The sequence below is a fragment of the Podarcis bocagei genome (genome assembly GCF_964188305.1).
Source record: "Podarcis bocagei genome assembly, chromosome: 16".
Taxonomy (NCBI): Eukaryota; Metazoa; Chordata; class Lepidosauria; order Squamata; family Lacertidae; genus Podarcis; species Podarcis bocagei.
In genome coordinates this window covers 31,378,020-31,403,880 of record NC_138142.1, presented here as the reverse complement: position 1 = coordinate 31,403,880, position 25,861 = coordinate 31,378,020, and the positions used below count along the sequence as shown (strand labels likewise).

General features: G+C 47.8%; 1 protein-coding gene across 10 annotated transcripts; it reads left to right on the top strand.

Annotated features, from left to right (window-relative positions):
- Window positions 1–428: 428 nt before the first annotated feature.
- On the top strand, window positions 429–25,831 carry RCOR2 (REST corepressor 2). 10 transcript variants are annotated; one of them, XM_081174114.1, is made up of 14 exons: window positions 429–2,094; window positions 2,898–2,964; window positions 15,637–15,907; window positions 16,499–16,595; window positions 18,536–18,592; window positions 19,372–19,452; window positions 20,404–20,456; window positions 21,092–21,253; window positions 21,937–22,061; window positions 22,772–22,841; window positions 23,402–23,617; window positions 23,809–23,886; window positions 24,011–24,068; window positions 24,387–25,831. In XM_081174114.1, exons 3-14 carry the CDS (start codon window positions 15,878–15,880, stop codon window positions 25,064–25,066), a joined length of 1,707 nt encoding a protein of 568 aa, XP_081030240.1. In that variant the 5' UTR covers window positions 429–2,094; window positions 2,898–2,964; window positions 15,637–15,877; the 3' UTR covers window positions 25,067–25,831. The 10 variants fall into 10 exon arrangements, with proteins under 10 accessions (XP_081030240.1, XP_081030239.1, XP_081030237.1 ...); XM_081174113.1 differs by having other exon boundaries at window positions 15,299–15,907; XM_081174111.1 differs by having other exon boundaries at window positions 14,701–15,907.
- Window positions 25,832–25,861: the final 30 nt, after the last annotated feature.

Sequence of the window (25,861 nt, the reverse complement as noted above, 5' to 3'; positions counted from 1 at the left end):
TGTACAGGCAGTGCTTTTTTTTCCTAAAAAAAATGTTTAGGGGTACTCTCATTTTCCTACTTATATTGAAATGCTGCCCTTCAATGAGACCAAGGGACACGGGTGGCACTGTGGGTTAAACCACAGAGCCTAGGGCCTGCCGATCAGAAGGTTGGCGGTTCGAATCCCCGTGACGGGGTGAGCTCCCGTTGTTCGGTCCTTGCTCCTGCCAACCTAGCAGTTCGAAAGCATGTCAAAGTGCAAGTTGATAAATAGGTACCGCTCAGGCAGGAAGGTAAATGGCGTTTCCGTGTGCTGCTCTGGTTCGCCAGAAGCGGCTTTGTCATGCTTGCCACATGACCCGGAAGCTGTATGCCGGCTCCCTCGACCAATAAAGCGAGATGAGCACTGCAACCCCAGAGTTGGCCACGACTGGACCTACTCCTTTAATGAGACCAAACTTAGATTCGCAAAATGCGTACCCCTGTGTCTCCCCTGAAAAAAATCACTGGATATAGGTTATTATACTACAAATGCACAAAGAAGTAATTAAACTCTTATCAATATATATTCTACATGCAAATTGAATTTCTTACCTAAATATTACTAATCGGAAAGGGCTTTATCCAATATATACAAGGATTTCAATTGTGCAATGAGACTGTCACAGTCCCCCATCTCCCTCAAAGTCTGCTCAGTGGAGTTGGGGGACCCTCCAGAGTAGATTTGAGAGGGAAGGGTGTGGGGGAGGAAAGCAATAAGAAATTTAGTCATGCAATGCAGGATTTTCAGTTAATATTTTCAGTTTCTCATCAGATGGAATGTCTGGCAATAGATTCAGCAGAGATGAAATAAAGCACATCACAATGATTCATAATTAACATATGGAATTCACTGCCGTAATATGCGCTGCTGGTCGTTGCCTACAAATGGGAATTGGCCATGATGGCTAAATTGAATCCCTGTTTAGAGGCAGTATATAATACCTTTAAATAAGGAGCTTCTGCTGGGAGGTACGAATGGGAGAGAAAGGCAGTGTTGCCTTCATGTCCTCCTGGTGGGCTGCCCAGAGGCATCTCATTGGCCACTGTAGAAACAGATTCTGGACTTGATGGGCCTTTGGTCTGATCCAGCAAGACTCTTATATTCAGCCTGTGAATTTCCTTGCAACTTAACCCTTTGTCCTTTCCCTGCACTCTTCCGCAGAAAAATGAAGTTTGCCGTTATTGCTCAGTTTAGGATTTATTTTTTAGAGTTTGAAACTAATTATTTTATTAACATTTTTATTAGCATTTTTTAATTCACATTCTAAAGTTCATGGTTGTTTCAGCTCTACTTGGAACAACCTAAGAAATTCTCCCTTGTTTTTTCAAATTCTAAATCACATGTCCCCATTCAGATATCAATGTGTCCCTTTAGAACTGCTTTTTTTGGTAGAACCTTATGTGCAGCTGGCAATAAGACTGGAGGGAAATACAATTGTAGTCATATAAAGCCAATAAAAATATAATTTTTAAAGAACATAAAAATGTGTGACCCATAATTTTTTAGAAAAAGAATCATCTGTTCAGTGTGGAATTCTTTTCTGATAAATTTAAGCTTAGTTCTAGAGGGTACCCACACTCTGCAGGTCCTCATGATGGTGTTAACTTATTGGTTTAATCTTCTGTGTTCCAGCTTTCCTAATCACTCTACCTACACCTTCTATGACTCCTAAAATGTTTCCCTACCTATTCCTGATCTTTCACTAAAGGAGAGATAGCCCAGTAAAATCAGACCAAAAGTGATCAACTCTTGTTATAAACTCACACAATCTTTTATGTCACTTTGTTTGTGGCAGGGCTAAGATGAGTTCTTCTTCAGTAGGATTTAATCTGAGCCAAGGCTCACCAGAGTTTGAAACACAGGTCTCAGCTCTGACATGGCTGAGGGCTTCTGAACATGTGCAGAGTTCTTCTCCTCCTCTTGCACAACTGAAAAATCGCCATCAGCACGAAAACATCTGGGATTGCAGATATGGACTTGTAGAGGAGAAGGTGTGGCTTCCTGGTTGATTTGTAAGGCTTGTTGTAGTTTTGAAGTCACAACAGGACATCGGACTCTCCTTGGGAAAAGGTAAAGTTCCAGAAACCTCTTATTTGTTGTGTGTGTCTCCTTAAAGCCAGAACATCCCAGCCCCACAGAACACATCAGCTGCAGCACCCTAGATATTCAAAAGTATTAATTTGGCAAGTACACAAGCCCATTTCTTATGGGGATCAGCTCCAACAGATCGGGGACTTTTGCTTTTTGTAAACTGTCCTGAGGCAGGCTGAACTTTTGTCACATCCCAGGAAAAAGGCTCCTGTCAGCCCGTTTTGACCTCTATCTAACCAGTGTTATTGAATATGTGAGAGGAATGCATGAGGGGGTGGGGGAAGAGGAAAGAGAGTAAATGTTGGGAGAAGGAACAAGAAATAAGGAGAAGGCCATTGGGGAGGCTATGGTGGGCTTTGCCATGTACAGTTTGCTCTTTCATCATCAAACAACAAATTGATCCTGGAGAGTCTAGCTGGGGATGAGAATCTTTTACTTTGAAACACAAAGACACAAAGGCTTTGGATCTTTTATCTGCACCCCCCTCCCCATGCAGTCCCTACAGATGCTTATTCCTATTCCTGTAGCTGGAGGGGATGGCTTCTTTGCCTGAGGCTACAATCCACATACCACACTTAATCTGGTTTAGTCTCATTGCAGTCAATGTGGCTAAACATGGTTTTATTGCAAGAGGATACTTGGTTTTTATAGGTGGGTTTTGCCTCACAACAATGCTTTAAATATTAATATTGCACATTTCAGATATTAAAAGGATTTGACTTAAACTCAGGAAATCTTACAACAGTCCTGTAATGTAGGTTACTATTATTCTTATATTGCAGATAGAGAGCTGAGACCAGGAGAACTGTAGTTTATCTAAGAAGACCACCTATTGAGTTCATGGCAGAGGTAAGCTTTGATCTAGATATCTCCAGGCTCACAGCTTATATACTGCACTTGGTTTTACCAGTCATTTGGTCTGGAATAGACATCCCTCGTTCACTGCAATTTTATAGAAAACCCAGGAGGTGTCATTGCCACCTAATAATAATAATAATAATAATAATAAAAAAAATAATAATAATAATAATAATAATTTATTATTTATACCCTGCCCATCTGGCTGGGTTTCCCCAGCTACTTTATTATTTCATTTGAGAATATTCTATGTTGCCTTCCCATCTCAGAACTGCTCTGTGGTGATTTCTTTTTATTCAAATGGCATTTCAGTCCAGTATGGAGTGATAAGTGGGAAGGTTTTTCTGGGCTGGTCTCCCTTTAATTAGTAGCTTCCTCTTTGTCTCTTTCTTTAAAATCAAGTGTTTTATTTCTCTTCCCTCAATATCAATTTCCAGATGTGAATTTTTCACAGTTCAGTACTGTTAAAATACAATACTAAAAAATAAAATATATAAAGTTCATGAACCATCTTGATAATACCTTGTGGAGGGAACAGGAACTGACAAAGGAACATCCTACCTATTTTAGAGAGGGCATGCCTGATGATTCTGGGCAGGGCACATGTGAAGATTAAAACCAGATGTATTGTTAAAAAAAACCCCTATTTTGCTTATGCAACCTAAGTCAGGCACCAGAGGGCGCTTGTGCTGTAAGTTTCCCCCCTCAAAACTAGACAGAAAGGGGGGAGGTTCAACCGCTCCCTCCTTTCATGCTATGGTGGGGTGGGGGCAGGAGGTGAATTAAACTAGTAGGTGGTACTGAGTTGCCTCCAGGTCACTTAGGATGTTGCTGCTTGCTTTTTCACTGGGTCATATGACCCTGGATTCAGGTTGTGTGCCAGAGACCCAGTGTCACCTTTGGAGGAAATGTCCCTGAGACTGGAATTAGAGTCAAAGAAGAATGAGATCACAAGTTAGAGGACACCCTCCCACTCAGAACCCCCACCATCTCCTGTACTGCTTGCTGCTCTCCCTGCTGTAGTAGCTTACAACAATATATAAGATTCTCAGCACTAACCTTTTAACATATGTGACCTTTTAACATACATTTTTACCCCTTTAACTCCACACATTTCTCTCTCATTATTAAGCTTGCGTCATCACCATCTCCTCCTTTTGAAAGCAAAAGGACCTAGTGAGATCTTGTGATTTACCTAGGTCACACAGATTAAACCTGTGTTTAATTCCAGTCCTCTGCTTTGTGACTCAGCTTTCTTCCTCTGAATATTACCTGTATCCTTGTTTTGAATGTATTATATAGCACAAAGCATCATGGTTCCCTGTTAGCCTGCTGGAACCGAAACCCATTCAGAGAAGCATCAGAAGCAGTTAGTGGCTCCAGAGGCCCACAGAGGGGAAGGTGATGAAAACACAAAATTTAACACCAGAGGTGGGGAAACTGTGACCTTCCATATATTGTTGCACTCCAACTTCCATCATTTCTGACCATTGGCCATGCTGACTGGAGCTGATAAGAACTGGAGTCCATCAACATCTGGAGGGCCGCAGGTTCCCTACTGCTGCTTTTCACAACCTTGATAATTCATTGTGTGTTTTTTGCCTGAGTTCTGTAAGTGCAGCAGCTTTGCTCAGATTAACACAGTGGTACCTCGGGTTACAGACGCTTCAGGTTACAGACTCCACTAACCCAGAAATAGTACCTCAGGTTAAGAACTTTGCTTCAGGATGAGAACAGAAATCGCACGGCGGCAGCAGGACACCCCACTAGCTAAAGTGGTATCTCAGGTTAAGACCAGTTTCAGGTTAAGAACAGACCTCCGGAATGAATTAAGTTCTTAACCCGAGGTACCACTGTAGTGTCCTTGGTTCACATTATCTCTCTATCAGTTTATCTCATACACTGGAAATATGCATTAATCTTTATAAAGATGGAAATACTACATTTTTATATATTTGCAAATAGTGTTTTCCTGAACTTGTGAATATGATCAGAGCAAAATGCTTCATTTCTGAATGATTGCTGCCAGAGTCCTTAATGCAGTTTCATGTCTTTGTCTGCATGAACAGCCACAGCCTGCTTTTCAGTCCAAAACTGTGGCCTTTTGATTCTCCTGGCCTTGGATTTTTGTGACAAAAGTTTTGAGGGTGCTCTTCAGCTCTCATTCCTTGGGTGTTATTTCACACATGGAAGCAGTTTCCCTGCAGCTAGGCACAAGTGCCTCAACTCTTCAGGCTCTTTTCTCCCTCCTTTTATGTTAAACAGCTCTTTGACCCAGCCTTCTGCCATTCTATACTCTGCCTTCCACCATTGGGCCCCAAACCACATCCCCCCCATCTCCTTTTCCAAGAATTGACCTTCAGTCCAGCTGCTTCCCCTCATTCTGCTCTTCCAAACCTGGAACTACATATTACATTTATAGCTGCAACAGTTCTTCTCTGTTGAGAACTACAGGTCTTCTTGCACTTCTTACGGCTGTGCCAGTTGTAGATCAAGTTGCTAACTGTAATATATGAGCACAGAAAGTATGGAGTGTGAACAACAGGCTGTTTCTCTCCTCTCTGTTTGTAAACTGAATATTGTTGGCTGATATTCAAAAAGCATTCTGGCCTAACTGATCCACACCACCACCAGGTTTCTTGTCCAGCATCTTTCCTTGAGTAGCATCCGCAGTCATGGCTTTTATTTTGTAGTTCTTTTTGCAGAGGTGCTGGTGGTACTATTTCCATTTCCAGCCTATTGTACCTATTGCTTTGTGAATGACAAAGCAGCTCAGGAAATGCAGGTATTCCTTCTCTTACTGCTGGTGGGGGGGAGCGCCGGAGGAGGGAGAGAGTGAGCTTCCTTGCATAGCCAGCTCATGTATCCAGTCTCCAGGGGAAAGGCCAAGGTGATGGCAGGAGGAGGGGAGGCTGCATTTCACCACATTGGCTCCTTTCCCAGGCTGCTAGAGACAAGCTCCTGTGTCCTCCTTCCGGAGGGGAGGCATCATCACCCTCCTAGTTGAGAGAGAGAGAGAGAGAGAGAGAAAGAGAGAGAGAAATAGACAAGCTCAGGCAAGAGGGACTAGTGGTTAATCCAAGAAGAACAATATTGCTCTCTACCCTGTACCTCTTCACCAACACTCCCCAGGGAGCAGATTGCTTCTTGCTGTCCGATTCTGCCACCCCCTCCCATCTTTCTTTTCTGTCTGGCATCATCCGTGGCAGTCTCCTACTTTCCCTTCAGGCCTCTCCAGGTGCTCTCTACCCTGTACCTCTTCACCAACACTCCCCAGGGAGCAGATTGCTTCTTGCTGTCCGATTCTGCCACCCCCTCCCATCTTTCTTTTCTGTCTGGCATCATCCGTGGCAGTCTCCTACTTTCCCTTCAGGCCTCTCCAGGTTTGGGGTTTCTGCCAGTCAAATTCTATATCCTCTCTTGGCCAGCATGAATGGACATGGCCAGAGGGACAGGCAGCTTGGATCATATCTCTTGTTGCCCCCCCCCCCACTCCTCCTCCTGATGAGTAGAGCTGCAAGAGGATGGCTTGGCACAGCTTGACTGAAGGCGCAGCTGCCACTGCTGAAAGCTTAACCCCTCAAGCACCAGGGCATGGGGCTTCATCTCCATCTCCACCCTAAGGGAACAAAAGGGCAGACATTGTGCTTCTTGTGACAGTGGGGTGCTGTAGGTATGGGTGTCTGCAGGCGGCTAACTGACACCATGAAGTCCATTTGCCTGAGCAGACAATTTTTCCTACTCTTTCTTGTTGCCACTGCTATAGTTCTGCCACACAAACATGCAGGTTAATAACCTAAACTGGTGTCACTGGTGCTTGGGACTAGCTGGCTCCTTCCCCATCACATTGTGCTAACAAACATTCTTCACCCAGATAGGTTTAGGATTTGGGGTGAAAAGGGAAACTTGCACTTCTCCATCCTCCCTGCCACCAAACACTAGCAACCCTCCGCCCCTCACCCCTCGCTCTCCTGGCAGAGGGGGAGGGGGAGGGGGAAGTGTCTGTCTCTTTAAGACTGTCAGGTTGCAGGGAGCAGATGGCATCTGCTTCCAGTCCTTGTTCTTTGTGTGGCTGCACAAAAGAGGGAGCCTGTCTCTCCTGAATTTACCCCCCCCCCTTTGTGTTGGGGTGGAGCTGGGTGCAGGGAGAATGCAGCTGGGGGAGGTCTGAAGAAGGGAAGGAACCATATTGGGAGGGGGTGGAGCGGATTTATTGCAAAAGTAAACTTGAATTTTCCAGGCCTTTGTGCACTGGGAAAGGGGGAAGCCAGGGACTTATTTTATTGTGGATGCAGCCCCCCACTGCACTGCACAAATGCAACCTCAAACCTTGCCTTTCTTAGCCTCTAAAGGATGGGGAAGTGCTGAAGTGGGAAGGTTTGCTATAGCTGGAAAGCTGGGGACCATCATGAGGAAGGCAGAATCAGCAAAAGAAGAACTAAGTCATTCAGCAAACCCTAGAAGTAGTGGGCAGTAGGCTTATGTGGGTGGGGAAAGATGGGTCTGTGTATCAGGAGTGGGAATGCTATATAGATGAATGGTAAAGCAGTGGTTATGGGTTCTACTTTTCTATAGAGGTGGATCTCTCTGTCACAGAGAAGGAGCACTGGGGAGGGATGCATAGGCATTGTGGATTGTTAGTGCATATGGAATGGACATCTGAGTACAGGGTATACATGCAGAATACTAAATCCAGAGACATGAGAAGTAGTTCAGAGAAATCCATACATAGGTGTGTGTGTGTGAGTGAGAGAGAGAGAGAGAGAGAGAGAGAGAGATTGCTGTAAAGTATGTGGAATGCTTGGGTAGGAAACAGCTGTAGGCACTGGAGAGGGAGCATATAAATTGGGAACAGCATAGTCTTGTGTGGTGTGTGACTCTCTGCATTCAAGGTGGGGAGTGACACAGTTTGTGGTTTATGAGCAGGAAGGGTATGACTCTTTGTGTAAGGATGGAGTTTATGGAGCAGCAGCTGTGGAATGAGTGTAGCTTTGCAGCAGCAGAGTGAGGGAGGAAGTATGTGATGGCAGGCAGTGGGGAAATGTGATGGTATATGCATAGAGTGATGAAGTAGTAGCAACAACAGCATGTGACAATAGAGGGAGTGTATGTGTGGCTCTTTGTGTGCCTAGAGAAGGGAATGCAGGATGTGGAGTGTGACTAGACTTGAGGGAGCATGGCTGTGCTTCTGGATATAGGTGGGAGAGTAGAGTTGTGTATCTGTGTGCCGATGGCGGGGGGGGGGGAGTGTGTACGTGACCCCAATCAGGCCCTTCCTCTTCCCTCTGCTCTGGGCAGTGCTACAGGCCAGGCACGCTCCCTGGAGGGCAATCAGATCCTTTAATCTTCAGCAGGATGGAAAGCGGCTGGGTCTGTTCAGAGCTCTCACTCTCCCTTGCATCAGTTCCCCCCACCCCTTGTGCTTTGGCTTTGATGTTCAGCTTCTCCATGTTGAAGCAGACAGACTTGGGCATTCACATCCTTGGGCTGCATTTGAGCATGCATGTGCAACGCACGCACACACACACACATGCATTATTGGCACATGTTCTCCCATACATGTCCTATTATTCTGTAAATGCTGCAGGGGGAGCAGCTTGTGCACTGAGAAGACTGGAGAGTTTGCAACACTAGTCAGCATCTACTCTAGGCTCCCTAGCCTGTGGGTTCCTCATCCCACAGCCCCAGTGGAGGGAGGGCTGGTGGAGGGAGGAAGGGTAGGCGGACTCATGAACTCTGGGATCCCTGCTGACAGCAGGAGGTTTGAATGGCCTCATATGCGGTGAAGGGACCAGGCAGGCTACTCATTGGTATCTTCTAAATTTAGGAGCCTGATTATAGTTTGGGGCTTGGAAAGAAGAGAGGAAAATACCCACCAAATAGAAATTCAGCTTGGGAGGAGGAGAGCGAAAAGCACATGCTTGCATGAATCTGCATCATGAGAATGCATTCATGATGTGTGAAAGGCACCTGTGCTCCTTATTTCTCTCACACACTCTCAAACACATTATTTTTTCTTGTGCACTCACAGTAACTCCATATGACAGCTGCTCCTGGGTCAATTCCCAAAAAGAGAAATGCAATACAGACAAGGTGTTGTATTTTAATGCAGTAACGTTTACTGGTGTCAAGCTGGAGCATGCAAGCTTTTGAGCTGCACAGAGCTCTTCTATCAAAGCAGAATTAATGGGGGCCAGAGTAAAATGTTTCCCTGTAATTCCAAAGCCACTGAAGCAATCTTTCTAATCCTGCATGTATATTCTATGTGTCTATGTGCACACATGCATGAACACACACAGAGTGTCTCTCCTTCTCACTTGAAGTCTCTGCCCTCAGTCAAACAAGGCAGCCGTGCTGGATTAACTGTTGGAACAGAAACACACAGTTTTGCTTTTCCCGTAGGAGCAATTTTCCATTGATTGTGTGGTAATTCATCCCACTTGAAATCAAGAGTTAGACACTTGAGTATTTGCTTTTCTGACTGTTGCAGTAGCAGGACAGTATCCCACTTTCCCTTCATGTCAGTCCAGTTCTTATGGGTGCATTGTGGCAGGGGCAGCATCTTCCTGGCTGGGAGAAAAACAGTGGCCAGATTGTGATAATGGTGGAAGTTGCCAGATCTCAGAACCCTACCAACAGTGCTACCCTGAGAGGGGAGTTGGTGTCTCTTATTTTTGAGCCAACATGGAAGCTAAACCCCAAGCAGGACATTGAGCCAGCAGGGCTGTGCTGCTGCAGAGAGATACAAGCCACCCCACTGCTCCCATAAGCAAAGATTGTGGTCCTCTTGTCTTAGCCTTGTTGGCTTTCCCTCCAAATCCTGTGTCCTCCTGACCCCACTGCAAACAGAGTGGGTGGCAGGAACAGTGAGCTATAGCTGTATCTTTCTGCTGTTCAAAAGCACAGGGGCTCGCATTAGCTTTATCCATTGTCTAATCATAACCATGGCACGTAATTATAGCAAACCTCTTAATACACACAGATAGTCATCTCCAGCAATTCAACCATTTTGGGGCCTTGTCCTGACCCACTCAATTTACCCTGGTTGTATGATACGAGCAATAAAGGGGTAGTGGTAAAAAATAAAGCACTTCTTGCCTGGTTCTCTCCGCAGCTTGACAACTCTCCTTCCTGGGACAGTAGCCTGGGCTCCTGCTCTCAACCCCACCCCCAGCATGTCACTCAAATAAAGCAAAGGGGGTGGGAGAGGCAGAAGTCCAGCAGGGAGTCAGCAAATCTGTGCTGTGTGGGAAGTGGGCAGACTGGCCCTTTGCTTTTGTGTTTGCAGCTGCTGCTATTGCCACCCAGCCTGGCATTCACATTCTGGTCTTCCTTGCACCACTCCCTCTGCAAAGAGAAATGAGCAGTAGTCAGAAGGAAAAAGCTCCCCTATAACTTATAACTCCTTCTTACTCCCCAACAGTCTCCCTCATGCAGCCATTTTTATAGGGCTGTTGCTGTGTGTGTGTGTGTGTGTGCATATGCATGGTACACACACACACACACACACACACACACACACACACACAGAGCGAGCGAGCAAAGGAGCAGGTGTCTGTTTAGACAATGCAGTTGCTTTGTCGTGCTCCAGTGGGAGGGCAGGATGGGGGTGGGGTGAAGAAGGGAAAGGGAATAGGGAAGAATAAATGTAAGAGCAGGATTTCCCCTGTGTGACTGTGACTGTGGTAGACGGGTCTGTGTGCATGACTCCTCTATAGGCTGCTATAGTTTTTTGCGGAGGGGATTAGTGTGCATGTGTGAATAGATATTTGAATGACTGACTGACAAGAGGATGTGATTTAAGAGACATCACTTACATGTGGAGTGAGAGTAGAGGTAGTGAACTTTCTGCTGTCTTTGTTATGCATTGTGCTAAGGGTGTAGCTCATAGCTCTTGAAATTTTGGGATGAAGGCAGAGTGAGAGAATAGAATGCTGGATTTGGTGTGGTGTTTGGGGTTGAGGGGGAAAATGGTTTGGTTAGTGACCACTGGGAATGTTTGTTTTTCCATTTCAGTTTCTCCCTTGATCCATTTACCTTACCCAGGCCTGCTCTGTTTTTCATGCCTTTTGTGACAGCATGTCATGCCATTAGAGGACTGTGTTTGTCCGGTCCTTGCTGCAGGAAGCAAACTCCCTTCCATAGCTGCCTGTACTGAATGGATTTAGCACTTGTCTGACTAAAACACTGTGTCCTCCTAGCGTGGTTAAGGCCTAAATAAAATGGTTTTTCCTCTGTTATGCAGCTGCTCATGCCAGCAGATCTAAACTGCCACAAAGGCTGAAGGGGCTTGTGGTGTTAGGTTTGCCGTGCTGCAAGAGGTATCAGTTTCATCATGTGTGTATTACACTGGCCTAGGTGTGTGTACAAATGTGTGCATATGCTCTACAGTTTTACATGCTTCCTTGTCCCTTATTCTCATTGTTAGCCACTTGGGTTCAAATCTAGCCCAGCCACATATATTGTAAACACACACACACACACACACACACACACACACTGAAAAAGGAGACACATCTGCTTACAGTCCAGGAGCCATCTAGATTCACAAGGTACACTTAGGAAAATCTGTTTCTCGGTCTCTAATCTCCAGCTAGGAATAACAACAATGTGCCTCAGCGAGCTTTGAGATTTTGTTGCTGTAGAAAGCAGAAGTTGTGTGCTTCTACATCCTCTTCACTACAGCTCTCCAATGCCACAAATCCCCCTCCTTTGTGTAGGGAAGAGAGAAGCCTGTAATGCTTCCTGGATGATGGACTACAGCTCCATACACCATAATCAATCAGGCACAAACTGTGTCCCCCCCCCCTTCTATACACGACTGTCCCCTCTTATTCTGTCCTCTCATGGATTCTATAAAATACAAATTAAAACCAGGTTCCACAATTGAGCTGAAGATGGGATGATAGCCCATCTCAGGACACAAAACCAGAGTAACTGCTCTCCTTTGCAGAAGCAGCCAAGATAGAAAACCCTGACCCCTGCATTCCATTCCAGCTAATTGACCAGGAAACAAACAAGACTCCAGAGACAGGGTGGATGGCCTCAGCTCCCAGAGTCCTCCCTCCCTTCCTGCCAGCTCAATCCCCTCTCCCCCCACTGCGCTCCTCAGCTCCTCACCACCTCCACCGTACAGGGCTGGAAGGCAGCCTAGGACCTGAGCTCCTTTGACACATCAAAGAACTGCTACAAAGAGTCTGTGAACAAACAGAATTCCCTACTAAAATTCTCCCCTTTGCTTCCTCCCGCTTCCAAGCAGCAGGGTTGGGGAAGAAGCTATTGTTCCTCCTCTGCTCTCTCCTTCCAGCAGGGAATTTCTCTGTCATGTTGACAGTGCCATGCCTCTTTGCACCCAGGCGCAGTTTTGTCACCTTGCTTCTCTCCGCCACCCACCACAGCCCTCCTCAACCAGCCATTATTTTATGGCCCTGTTTAGCCATGCTCTTTCAGATCTCCACAATATTTTTTAGCCCTCCTGAATCATTAGTCTGGCTGCCTTGGAGGCTGGTAGTCTATTCCCACAGTGAATCCTATTGCGAGTAAAATGACAGGAAATAAGAGAGGCTGATATTTATGAAATGGAAAAAGAGAGAATGCCTGAAACAACCAAAAAGGGAAAGCAGGGGGGCATCACAACGTGAATTTTTGTAGAAATCACCGAAAGTTCTAGCAGGCTGACGGGAAATGTGGGGAAAGGACCTAATGTTAAGCAGGCTGGGGTAGACAGAGAAAGGATGAATAGAGGAAAGCATGGTAGAGTTTTTTGGGTTAGCAGCTGGTAATTGGATGGACAATTTACCTGGAGTCCTGGATCACCATGCGAAGGAGGGGTAGAGTTAGGTAAACCCAGGTCTTAAAAGTTAGGCAGTGTACACCCCACACATTAAAAACACACCCCTCCCCCCAAACTCATGAGAAGGGTGCTGGGAATTGTAGCTCTGTAAATTAAAGTTCCCAGTACTATGAGTCGGGAGTGCTTAAGTGCTTGGTGTGTAAAGAGCCTAAATCTGTGGCTCCCTTTAAGGACCCTTTTCATACCTTATGCAATTCTTCCTCAGGAACTCTTACTCACTCTGGCCAACTCACACTGAGTGCCTATTGCTAGAAACAATTAAATAGACCTCCTCTCTCCTAGATACACATTGCCAAATACTTAAATCAGTTTGCTTCAAGTGGGGGATGGGAGAGGAGGTAGGGAAAAGATTGTCTTTGATTGGGAACATGGACACAGGACTAGCAAGGGTTGTGGCCTGAGGAGAGTCCCATGGACCTGGGTGTCTCCACGCAATGTTAAATGCACAACCACCATTCAGTATAATCTTGAATGTAGCCAGGAAGTGGCTTAAATCCCCCACCCCCAACACTGACATTTGCAGTGTCACTTCTGCAAGACATCCCACAGGATTGTTTTGAATCCAAGTGGCTACCTGATATGTTGTATTTTCCTTGTAAATCAGTTTATTATTATCCATCTTATAAGAGAAAAGGACTAGAATAATATTTTTAACTTGCGTGTAATGGGGTTTTTAAGAACATTTGCTTTTTGTTTCTTCACTATGGTATATATTCATAGACACAGGTGTGCAGGGCTGGCCCAAGACATTTTGTCACTGCAGGCAAAATGCCCTGCTGCCCCCCCCCCCAGCAGATCCAGGTCCCTGCGCTCACCCAGTCCCTGCAGTCTAGCACTGCAACTGTACCCTCACCTGTGGCTGTGCCCATGCTGCCACCATGACACAGTGGCAAGGGTGCAGCTGCAAGGGCAATGGTGCTGTGATGGTGGTGCAAGAAGCCCTGGTGGGGCTAGCAGGCACACAACAATGGGGGAGGGGAGGGTTGGATCCGCTACCTGAAGCAAATTGCTTCACCTCGCTTTGTGCATGGGCTGCTCCTGTGTGCAGTAAACCTTGTGTAAGGGCTACCATTTTATCCTTATCCATGAGTAAGACCACCGAAGAGAATTTAGACAGAAGCAGCCCAACCATGAGGAAAGGTTAATTGGCTGCCTTAGGCTGCTGATTGTGGTGTGGCAGAGGAGAAAAGGGTCTGATCTGATGAATAGGACTCACAACCATTGGTAATTCTCTTACATAGGCTCCCCTGAAATGAATGCGAACTGCGCAAGAACATCATAGTGTGTCGCTCGTGTTCATTTCAATGAGCCTAGTAAAGGGCAACTTCCTTCTCAACTAATTGTGCCCCTCTGTGTAGAGGGTGGGGTGAGTGGGTTCATTTGGGTTTTCCTAGTTCTGTTCTGCAGAATTGCAGAGCTATCCAGATTGAAGCTGTCTTCTAAAAAGCCGTGTGGTGGAGATAGTGATGCCAAGGGAATAGGTCAATCTGATATAGGGGTGTGGACTTGTTTTCTCTCACTTTGGAACTCTCCCATACACAGCAGCCAAAGCTCTACATAGTGAGCATAAAATGACAGCTAAGTGAAATTTTGAGAGTGTTAGATGACTTCACAGTTATGTGTCTTATAAAGATGCTACTGTTCTGCTGCTACCAAACAGTGCCTTTCTCCTGGATAAGGAGAAAGTGAGAGAAGCCAGATTAGAGCAGAAGCAATGGAGGGGGAAGAGAGACTTTCCCACGTGTCTCCTGCTGGGAATTGAATATCAGCATCTCACGGCACCTTCTCCTCATTCGCTACAAGGGGAACAGACTTTCTCCATCCTTCACCCCTTTGAAGAAATGGGAATTCTTTTCTTTTCTCTCTTTTTTAAGACAGAGCAGCTTGTGCTTTCAGAGGACTGATGTGCTCCCTCCCCACTCCTGACCTTTTCCTCCCCATTCTGCACATCTGGCCTCCACCCTCCCCTTTCTGCGCGCCTCTTGCCCCTGCGTGCCTCCTCTGGCCAGATGTGCAGGCAGGCGGAAGAGTCTGAGGGGAGGTGCTAAGGCAGAGAACTGGAACTACTTTCTCACAGCAGCAGCAGCAGGAGCAGGAGCAAGAGCAAAGCAGCCACAGACTCATTGTGTGAGAGGGAGGGAAAAAGAGATGGTGGCGGCAGCAGTAGGAGACGGCAGCGCCTGCAAATAATCCTCCTCATGCAACTTTTCCTTTAAGTGCCTCACACGCACGCGGGAGGCTTTCCTCCTGATCCTTCTTCTCTTTCCTGGTGATAAAAACTGGGACTCTGGAGAGGATATTCCCTTTTTGTACAAGTTACTGCAGCTCTGAAGAAGAAAAGAAAAGGACTGATCTTTTTTTGAGGGGGGGGGCTTAGGTAGACTTTTAGGGACCAAAGGACTTCTCCCCCTTTTACGTTTCCCTAGGATTTTTAAGGTGATATTTCCTCCCTCCCCCTTCTTCTTTTTGCAGATTGGAGGATCTTAGCTGGAAAAGCAGCTTATTTTAGAAGTTATCTTTTTTAGGTTGCTGCTCCCCCAAACACACATCCTATTCCAGGTGTTAAGCTCCCCACTTTCTCAGAGCATCTCCTACATAACTTCAGCAGTACCGAGTTTCCCCTCATGGTTCATACCCATTACAAGGAAGTTTACAGTAACTTTGGAATGAGAGACAAAATTTCAGAGTGGGAAAGGAAAACCTGAACTCTGATCTTTCCTCCCTTTGCACAGAATTTACGTTTAACTCCTACCTTCACTGCAATGGATTTTTACAAGGGGCGTTAATTTCCTCCTCTTAATGTTTTAAAGTTGGAAGTTGCGGCAAAGGGAGAGAAGAGACGGCGGAACTTCAATTTTTTAAAATTTAAATAACACACAAGTATTTCAGTTTCCTGAAAGAGGTACGAAGACTGGAAGGGGAAAATATATCCTTTCCCAGCCTGGTGGTCTGCTGGGAATTGGAAGATGCCTTCCGTAATGGAAAAATCAGGGATTCTGTCCAGAAGCCGGTCCAAGTCAGCCACCAACGGCAACCACCAGAACTCAGAAGATGACAGCAGTGAAGAGGAACACTCCCACGGTAAGCCAAGCTGAGCTACATGCTATGCTCACACGAGGAGTTATTAAAAGTGGCTGTTTCTCAAGACTTCATTGTACTCAAGGGGGTGGGAGGATTTGAACCAATGAATGCGTGGGTTGAAGGTCTGAGATGCCCCAGTTAAAAAGAGGGCTGAGAGAATCCACTGTGCTGTGCTGCGGTGGAACAAAGAGTTTGGTATCAGGGACCCTTTTGGAGCTGGACTTCAGGCCACTGAGCTCATGACACCAATGGCTTTAGTTTGGCTCTTTCCAATAGAGGGGAAAGGCCTTTATTAGGCTCACCTTGCCCTCTACTGGCCACAGAGTGAGAGTGGGCGTGGGAGAGGGAGAGCTGGTAACACAAATGTGGGGGGGGGTGTGTGCAGAGAGAAATCTGGCTCCATGAGGGCTGTGGGGTGAGGTTGTGGGGGCACAGCTGATGGATAATATATCTAAGAAAATGTTTGTTTTGGGGTGCATATGACAGCATGTGAGAAACATGTAACTTGGAAAACTGTAGTTTGTAAAGCAACAGAGATGGTGCAGGGAGAGGGCTAGGAGTGTGCAAAAGAGAGACTTATCCTGATTGCAGGAAGCAGATGATGAGCTCCTTCAGTGTTGTGACATGAGGCTTCAAAAGAAGAAAGGGGGGCGCACAGGTGTTTGTCTGGCTCAAGGTGTTCCAAAAGGTGAGGTGCTGTTAGTGAAGTGCATCTTCCCAAATGTCAGCCCAAGCATGTGTTATGCTGCTGCTTGGGATCCTTGAATAAAACAGTGTGATAGTTGCCAGGTCACTGTGGTTGGAAGAGACACTTCTTTCCCTTAATCCTTTCCAGTTGCTTCACACTTTAGTGATCACCCACCTATCTTACCTCTGACATTTGATCCTTTTTTGCCTGTGTGGTCAGACCCAGAAGCAGGATGAGGGTGGGGATCCTCTGCAACTGCCCCTTTCCTTTTTTCCACCTTCACCCATTGGCCAGGTTAACAAAGGAGCCAGCTGGGGGCTAGAATTAGAAAGTTGGTTTGGGTTTGAGCTCATAGCTTTATTGTCCCCAGAGCCCTCCCGTCATCTCTCTCCCCACCCTCCCACCCGAACTCTGTTATGATTTCCTGTACACCTCTGGCTTTGTTAGGCTTCCTCTTCCTCTTCCACCACCCTCCATTCTCTGTGGGATGTGGTGGTGGAGGGACAACCCCCCGCCCAGTACTCCACATGTCCACTGGTGCACCTGCAGCTGAACATCTGCTCTAGGAGATATACAGTGCTGTTGATAGGGCTGGATGGGGAGAGACTTTTGTCTATCTGCCACAGGCTATAGATACACAACACAAGTAAAATCACCCTAGTCAGATTTCATTCTCAAAACACATTTTGGACAGAAGCTACCTCAGTGTGTCACCTGCATTTCAAGGTGTACAGGATAGTATAACCCTGATAGTATAACCATGACCATCCATCCACCAGCAGGTTTTGCTTTAGCTCTCTTGAACTGTTGGATAGGACTGCTGCCTTCTCCAGTTCTCTCTCTCCACCTTGAATACTGGATCATGCTCTAGTGAGCCGGGTAGTGATGGTGCATGGCCCTAAGGTGGTGTCATTTGTCTTTGCCAACTGACATCCACCCCTCACCCCACCCTGCCCAACACCACCCTAGAGCTGCCAGATGCACTCTTGGGGGAGATGCAGATGGTGCCCCCAAGATATATCAGGAGAACCATGCCCCTTCCTGCACATGGCCACATGAGGATCCCATCACTGCCATCCCAGAAACTGCTCTGTAGGGCACAGTGTGGGTGTTTCCCAGAATGGATATGGAGCCCTTTCAGCAGACACTCGGCCCCCAGCCCAGCATGTGTTTCTTGGCCCCTCTGCCAGAAAGTGAAAGCTCAGGAGCTCCTTGGCATGACGTTGGCTAAATGTTTCCAGATCTTGCCTGCTGTTCAGCAGCTGCTTGGGGTTTTTTTGTTCTTTTAAGGAACAGGAGTTAGCAGAGGGTGGTGGAGAAAATACTAGGCTATCCAAAGTTATAGTGAAAATGGTGCATTTGCTGCCTGGGAAGGTTTCTCAGCAGTAGCCTTTCTCTTGATGTTTCCCTGGAGGGCTCCCAAGGGTCCTTGCTTCTCAAGTGCCAAAGTGCTTCGGGTGGTGGAGGATATGTGCACTGAGTGTTTGTACCAAGATCCTCCTTATAAGGCTGCTATGGCTTGCTCAGCCATTTATACTGTTGCCCCCTTGGCCACACCGCCACCACCTTTGAGGATGGAGAAAGGCAGTGATAGAAGGAACACACAAACACTCCACTGCAATATCTCAAGTAGAACCAGGACTCCTCCCAACCAAAACATGCAATTGCCCCTTCATTTACAGTAGAAGTCTCCCCCAAATACTATGCTGGACCACTGAACTTAAAAGCAGTAGAGCGTCTCATTCTGCTTCCTGCAGTCTCCACATCCCTTGGGAATGTCTCTGGGCATTTGAGGCTATTCAGGCAGGAAGCACCAGCCAAAAGTGAAGGGATGATCCGACTCCTCTCTTGAGGGCTTGTATCGCTGTCTGAGCCAGCCTTTGCCCTCTCTCCCTTGCAGCAGCAGGTCCTTCAAGCTTGTCTTTCTTGTTCCCTTACAGACAGCATGATCCGTGTGGGAGCAGATTATCAAGCTGTGATTCCAGAGTGCAAACCAGGTAAAGGGGGGGGGGGCACATATAAGCATTGCAGATTACAGGAGAGGGTTAAGCAAGAAGGCAGTCATGTTCCTGGCTCCTTCAAATAAAGGCTCTGGCTTAACAGTCCTGGTGGATCATTGCATTCTGAGTCCTCCTCCTTCCTAAGTGGAACCTGAGCATTTCCCCCTAAGGTGAACAAGGGCGATGGGTCCCACCCCCACCCTGCTGCACCAGATGGCTTCTCTCTGACCATCCCCCTCCTGCACCTGGCAGCAGCCCGAAGCTCTAATGCAGTCACACTCTCTTCCAGTGCCAAATCTTTGGCGCCTCCTGCTTACAACCACCCTGGCAACGCGTAGCTGCTAGTTTCTGGACCTGGAGGCTCCACCTGTCTTTGCTCTTGGTTCCGGGGTGAGTGGGGTGAAATTATATGTACCTCCTCCCCACATGCTGTCCAAGAGTGAAGGGAGGGGTCCACCAAAGTGTTGGATAATGTGTAATACAGGTGGGGACATGAAGACATGGGGGGGGGGCCGGTCACCTACCAGGAAAACACAGTGAAAGCTGACTGAGCTGGGGTAGCTCGCACTGCTGGCTAGGATACCGGAGAGAGGTTGTGTTTGTGTGGACACCAAGCCATCCACTGCTTTCTTCAGCACAACAGCATTCCTCTCTCACCACCTTGATTTGCAGCAGCAGCAGCAGCAGCAGCAGCAGCAGCAGCAGCAGATGAACCTATCAGGAGATCCTGTCCAGAGTGCTTAAAGCTTTCTCTTCCCTCTGTCTTTGTAATTCAGAGAGCCCAGCTCGCTACAGCAACAAGGAGTTGAAAGGGATGCTCGTTTGGTCTCCAAATCATTGCGTTTCTGATGCCAAATGTAAGTTGCTCCTCCCTCTTTATTGTGTAAAAAGTGGAAAGGCCAGGTCAGATCAATGGCTGGGGCTGGGCCCTGCGCACTCCTGTGGAGCTCTCCTCCCTTCAGGCCATGTTGGATGTTCCAACAGCCTTTGCTCCCTGGCCTGGATTCTGAACCAGTTCCAGAATCAACCAAGAACCAGCCTGGCTAAAATAGGGGTGGGGGTGGGGAAATGCATTCCATCTTCAGCTGGTAACAGAGCCTCTGATTGACAGCTCCCCCTTCCCCCCCTCCCGGGACTCCTAGAAGCAATTACCGAGCGGCTGGTGCGCTGCCTCCGGCTCCTGGGTTATTAATCTGGCTGGTGCAGGCAGCTGGGGGGGGGGGGAAGAAATGGTGTCACTGCCTATGCTGAAGCAGAGAGGCCCAAAGTTGGGGTTCCGCTTGCCCAGGTAGTGCTGTCGCTTTTGAAGAGGACAGCAAAAGATTGATGCATGGCCAATTGTCACCCCAATGGCTTTGTCATTAAGGGTTTGTGTGAGAATATATCACATGTACATAATATATTTTACAGCCACACTTTCCACTTCTATGGGGGATGCTTCTCCCCTCCTTCCCAAACATGAATTCACATGGGACTGGCAGACACATCTCTTGGGCAGTGCTCTTGTAACACAGATCTAGTGTGTGCTGGACCCTCTGGCCACATGCCTGCTTTTATGTTCCTCTAGAGGGCACACCGCAACATAGCACTTCAATTTTCTCCCCTCTTTGCTAGCAGGAGGGGCTCCTCACCGGAAGCCCCAAAAGTGGTTGTGGATGTCATGGAAGAGGAGATGATCACTGCCATCCCCACCGGGCAGGCAGGCAGGCTAGTCAACCACCGAGGGAAAGAGATGTCAGAGGACGAAGCATCTACATCTTCTCTGTTTCCCTCCCCCAGCACTGACGGTTGCCTCTTTCTCCCTCTAGTGGACAAATATATTGCCATGGCCAAGGAGAAGCACGGATACAACATAGAGCAGGTAGGAAAACCAGAACAAACTGGATTCCCTGGGTGGTGCTTCAACAAGTTTTACTTGGAGTAGACTCATTAAAATTACTGGACCTAACTTAGTGGTGGTCATGAATTTCAGTGTAAATCTTAAGTTGAATACAACCCCTTGCTTCTTGACCCTAACTCAACATTTCTGAAATCCTACAAATTCTATAAGAGCAGAGAAAATTACACAAAATTAGACATTGTTTGATCGGGTTAAGCAAATTAGATTTATTGGACACTTCATTCCATTTAGCATCAACTTGTAAGCCAGTAAAAGCTTATTGGAAACAATGCTACCCAGTCTTAAGATAGGCATTTTCTCATAGCAAAAATGTGATACCACAGGACCAGGTGAGAGGTTGAGAGATACATTTAAGAGGGATCCCTCCCCCAAGAGCTGACAAACATGCCATTCCATGGCCAAATGTAACCCTTCCTAGCCCATCTCTCTTTCACTGATCTGCTTGCCATCACTATCTTAACCTTGTAAGGTTATCTTCAGAATTGCCAGAAACTTAGATATCGCCAGACTTTCAGGAGCCACATTTTCAGGAGTGACATTCTATTGCTGGGACAGTCACTCCTCTCTCTTACCCATTGCCTTCTTTCCCCCAACAGGCTCTGGGGATGCTGCTGTGGCACAAACACGATGTGGAGAAGTCCCTGGCTGACTTGGCCAATTTCACACCATTCCCTGATGAGTGGACGGTGGAGGACAAAGTCCTGTTTGAGCAAGCCTTCAGCTTCCATGGCAAGAGTTTTGCTCGAATCCAGCAGATGGTATGTGTTCCCCTCTTGCTGGTGTAAGTGGCAGGGTGGCTGGGGTCCAAAGAACAATCATCTTCTCACGAGTGTCCAGTGCCAGGTTGGTCTCGTCAGGCCCCTTCCGCAGCCCCACTGCCACCTCCTGGCTGTTCTCTGGGTGAGCAGTGATGCAAGTGAAGGAGGGGAGCAGCCTTTCCTCACCCTCTTGGCCCTGGTTCAGTTGACCAAGAAGAAGAGGGCAAGGAATGGGAAATAGGGACAGCAGTAAGGTGGAGGTAAGGCTGAGGGTATCTTGCATAAGTCCCCCTCCAAAACTTGCAACCAGATATGTGCCTATATTGACAATTTACAAAACTGTTTTAAGGCCTGCTCTTTGAAATCCTGGGCTGGCTGCACCATGATTTTCCCGTTCTGTATCCCCTTTTTACTCTGTATGGGGAGCCAGCTTGTGCAATTATATGGGCTGGTGGTTGTTTCTGGACCAGATTCCCCATTTCACTAGTCCCATTCTGGCACCTCCTGTCTCACACACACAATATACGAATGACCCAGTGCCACAGCTCTACTCATTAACTCTGTATTTGAGCATCACTCCATGGCCTAATTACATGCCTATTAGAATTACCTTGTGCCACACAGTAATTCAGGTTTTGGCTGCCATCTTCTACTCACCGTTCCTCCTGCGACTCCTTGCTTAGCTTCCTGATAAGATGATTCCCAGCCTGGTGAAGTATTACTACTCCTGGAAGAAAACCCGGAGCAGGACTAGCGTGATGGATCGGCAGGCCCGCAAGCTGCTCAGCAAGAAGGAAAAGGATGACAGGTCAGAGACCAAGAGTGCATGTACGTGGGGTGGATGGGCTTAGCAGGCTCGTGAAGGAAAGGGTTTGTAGCAGAGGTAGCTGGGTGGCTGGGCCTGTCACAGAGCCAATAACTTTGCCTTCAACCCCAAAGCAGTTTCATTAGTGGGACCCCACCAATTAATGAAACACTACAAATCAGTTTCTGAGGCAGGGAGCCTGCCCAAACTCAGTTAAGCTGAATATAATGTCAAGATTTGCCCATAAAACCAATTGCAATCTAGCAAGGACAGAACCAGGCAAAACATTGATGGCTTGGAAGTGACTACCTTGTACGCAATTCTTGGGTGGACACAGCCTGGACTTCTAAAACTCCAAGACCCCTGCTTGTGCTAACCACTGCATCACTGTAAACTTGTTTTTTTTTTAAAAAACAAAGTACATGACAGAATTCCAAACTTTTCTCCTGCAATTTAAGTCTCTCCCACTGCATGGGAAAAAGTGGGGGCACAAGCAGAGATGGCCAGAAGTTCGTTTTCTCCAGTGAAGCCGAGCCAGGATGCAATGAACAGCAGTAATTACTGCCTCCCAGAAGAGCTCAAAGCAAGGATGGCAATAGCCCAGTAGGGGGAAGAGACCTATTTGGAGAAACCAGAAAAAGACTGCAGGAGAGGCAAGTCATATTCTGGAGCAAGCAGAATAACTTCTAATGTCTGCTGCATTTCCCCTACAGTAATGATGAACTGGAGGAAGGACGGCAGGCTAGTGAGGGTGAATTTGATGCCATGGATCCCAAGAAGGAGGTAAGGGGAATGGCCACTAACAGGTCTAAACTAAGGGTAGCTAAGATAAACAAGGGTCAACATGGTTCCAGTACCTTCAGCGGCAAGAAAACAGGCACTTTGTCATGAAAATGTTTTTTGGTGTGTTTTTTTTAAGTACAGGGCACACAAAGTCCTGAATTTATCAGGATGGAGATATCATGTGCCAAGGAACATTAAACCGCTTAGAAGAGCTATAACTGAATGACAAAAGGAACTGGGTGGTAGAGGACTGGCTGATACATTAACCTAAGGAAGATGGGGTTGTAACCAGTGAAGTTCTACCTGGGGGGTCGACCCACTGAAATTAACGAACCTAAGTTAGCCATGTCCATTAACTTCAGTGGATCTGTACTGAATACAACTAGCACTGGATACAACCCAAGGCGTTACCCCTGCCAAGACAGATTACAATTCAGCTCCTCAAGGAAGCAGCATTAAAGGGCATGGGAGGAAGAGCTGCAGTGGAGCAGTAAAAACCATGGTAAATTTGAAGGGAGGTCCTGTTCAGTTTTCTCTCACTCTCATTCTCTCCTCTCCAGCCTAGTTACCAGAAGCCCCTGAACAGCAAGCCAGGGCCTGTGAAGAAGGAGGTACAACTGTCACAGTATCGGCACCACCCACTACGCACTCGCCGGCGTCCTCCCAAGGGCATGTACCTGAGCCAGGAGGACATTACGGGCCTGTCTGCCAGCCCAGACATGGCTGTTCTCACCCTGCGCCACCTGGACTCCCAGCTGGTTTCCCTCAAGCGCCAGGTAGCAAAATCCTAAGTGTGTACACGTGGTCACAACTTGCTGCCTGCCTGCCTCCCTCCCAATGAGCATGCATCGCCCCTTACGGAAAACCTGTTCTCCTTTTCATCTTCCAAAGAATTTGGGCTCTTCAGACTATGGGGGTGGGCAAGGGAACTGTTGCCTCCTGACCTTCCAGTCTCTGTCCATACTAGGTACAGAGCATCAAGCAGATCAATAGCAGTATGAAGCAGGTGCTAGAAGGTGGAATAGACAAACTACGGCCACCAGAGGTGAGTGTGCATGCGCAGGCAAACTGCCCTTTTTCTGTAGTGGTAGTTTCCAGATTTCTCTGTTCGGGGGAGGCATAAGAGGGAGGGAGGCAAAGCTCAGACACGCTCCTTTTCTCCCTTGCAGACGAACATCAAGTTCAATTCACGCTGGACAACAGATGAACAGCTGCTGGCTGTACAGGGTGAGCCTTCAAGGTCCAGCAGGTGGGAGCCCATGTAGCAAAGAGGCGACAGGCTGCCTCCTCTTAGCAATGCAGGGCTGAACTAGGAGAGGATGGATGGGTTATTCCCCTCCGTTGTATCAGAGAAGGATATTGGTCTTTGGGATTTGAGGGCCAGAGTACAGGTTATGATCACCCTAAAGTGGCACCCTCTATACCAAATTTCTCCACCATGGATTGGGGGCCTGGAGACACAACAGTAGGTAGCTGGCTTGCCAAATGGTGGCATTTGGTTATGTTGCGGGACGGTGCAAAAATCACCTCTCTTTTCCTGCTCAGCCATCCGAAAATACGGCAAAGATTTCCAGGCCATCGCAGAGGTGATTGGCAACAAGACAGTAGCCCAGGTGAAGACTTTCTTTGTCAGCTACCGGCGCCGGTTCAACTTGGAAGAGGTGCTGCAGGAATGGGAGGCTGAGCAGGAGGGTGTGGGGCCGGCTGCCCCCCAAGGTAGCTCCCCTTCTCAGGACCAAAAGAGCTCTAGCGCTTCGTTAGCAAGCAGTGAGGAAGAAGATGAGGTGAGGAGAGGGGCTGCCCCCAAGTACCAACACCGCACAGACCTCTTGAGCTTCTCCACCACTGAAAGCTCTCCTTCTGCCCTTTTGCAGGTACAGATCACTGCGGTGTCCCGTTCCCTGCAGCAGCAGCAGCAGCAGCAGCAACCGCCGCCACTGCCCCCTCCGCCGCCACTCCCAGCGTCTCCCCGGCCACCACCTGCTGCCCTCTCACAGCCACCCCCTTTGCTGAGGCCCACACTTCCAACAGCACCCACGCTGCACCGCCAACCCCCACCACTGCAGCAAGGCCGCTTCCTGCAGCCCAGACTGTCGCTCAACCAGCCGCCACCCCCACTCATTCGGCCAGCCACCTCGCGACAAGCACCCCGCAGTGGCCAGCACCCCCCATCACTCCTTGGTGGGATAGGAGAGCCCCCTCCCCCCTCCTCCAGCTCCCTCTGAGGAGGGGTTTCAGAGTGCTTCCTTTGACATCTGTGAGCCTGGCTCTACAACAGTCACAGCTGGGATTGGTACAGTCCTCTCCCCCCACAAGGTGTGCGTCGGCTGTGGTGGTCATGAAAAGGGAAGAGCGGAAGGAGGGGCTTCGGGGTCCCAAGTGTCATCTGACCCAGTTCAGGTAGCATCCAGAAAGCTGGCAAGGAATCCCAATCCCCATGTACATTGGGGTGGGGGTGGGGTATTTTTTTTCTTGGGAGGGGAGGGAAGAGAAAGGAAGTGATAGGACTAGTAGCTTGGGGTGGGTTTGGATTATGTTTACACTTTTGCAGGATCAGTTGCGTCAGTGCCTGTGTGAATCGGGGATTGGGGGGAGGGCAAGGGGAGGTATGTCAGAGTTGACACAGGTGGAAGCTTGGGGGGAGGGGGAGGAAGGAGGGGAGAGTTACACCTGATCAGACTGGATGCAGAGGCAAGAGTGCTCCCAAGTAAAGATGCCCCTCTTTCTGTAGCAGCAATTTCCCTTCCTCTCCAGTTTCTACATGGAGATTTGGAGGGGGGGGGAATGAGTGGCAGCTTGCTTTGCTCTGTACTTGTCTGTCCACCTTGCCAGGCAGGAGTCCCTGGCAGCAAAGATGTAACGACTCCCTAAAGAGTAGGATTGGGCAGTCTTCTGTGTACGATTCCCCTCCAAGGCCCCACCCATTGCTGGGAGTCTTTTGTTGTTGTTGTCGTCCATGGAGCATTTTCAATAAAGGTATTTTGTTACAACTGGCTGGTCTTTCCACCCTGTGTCTAGCT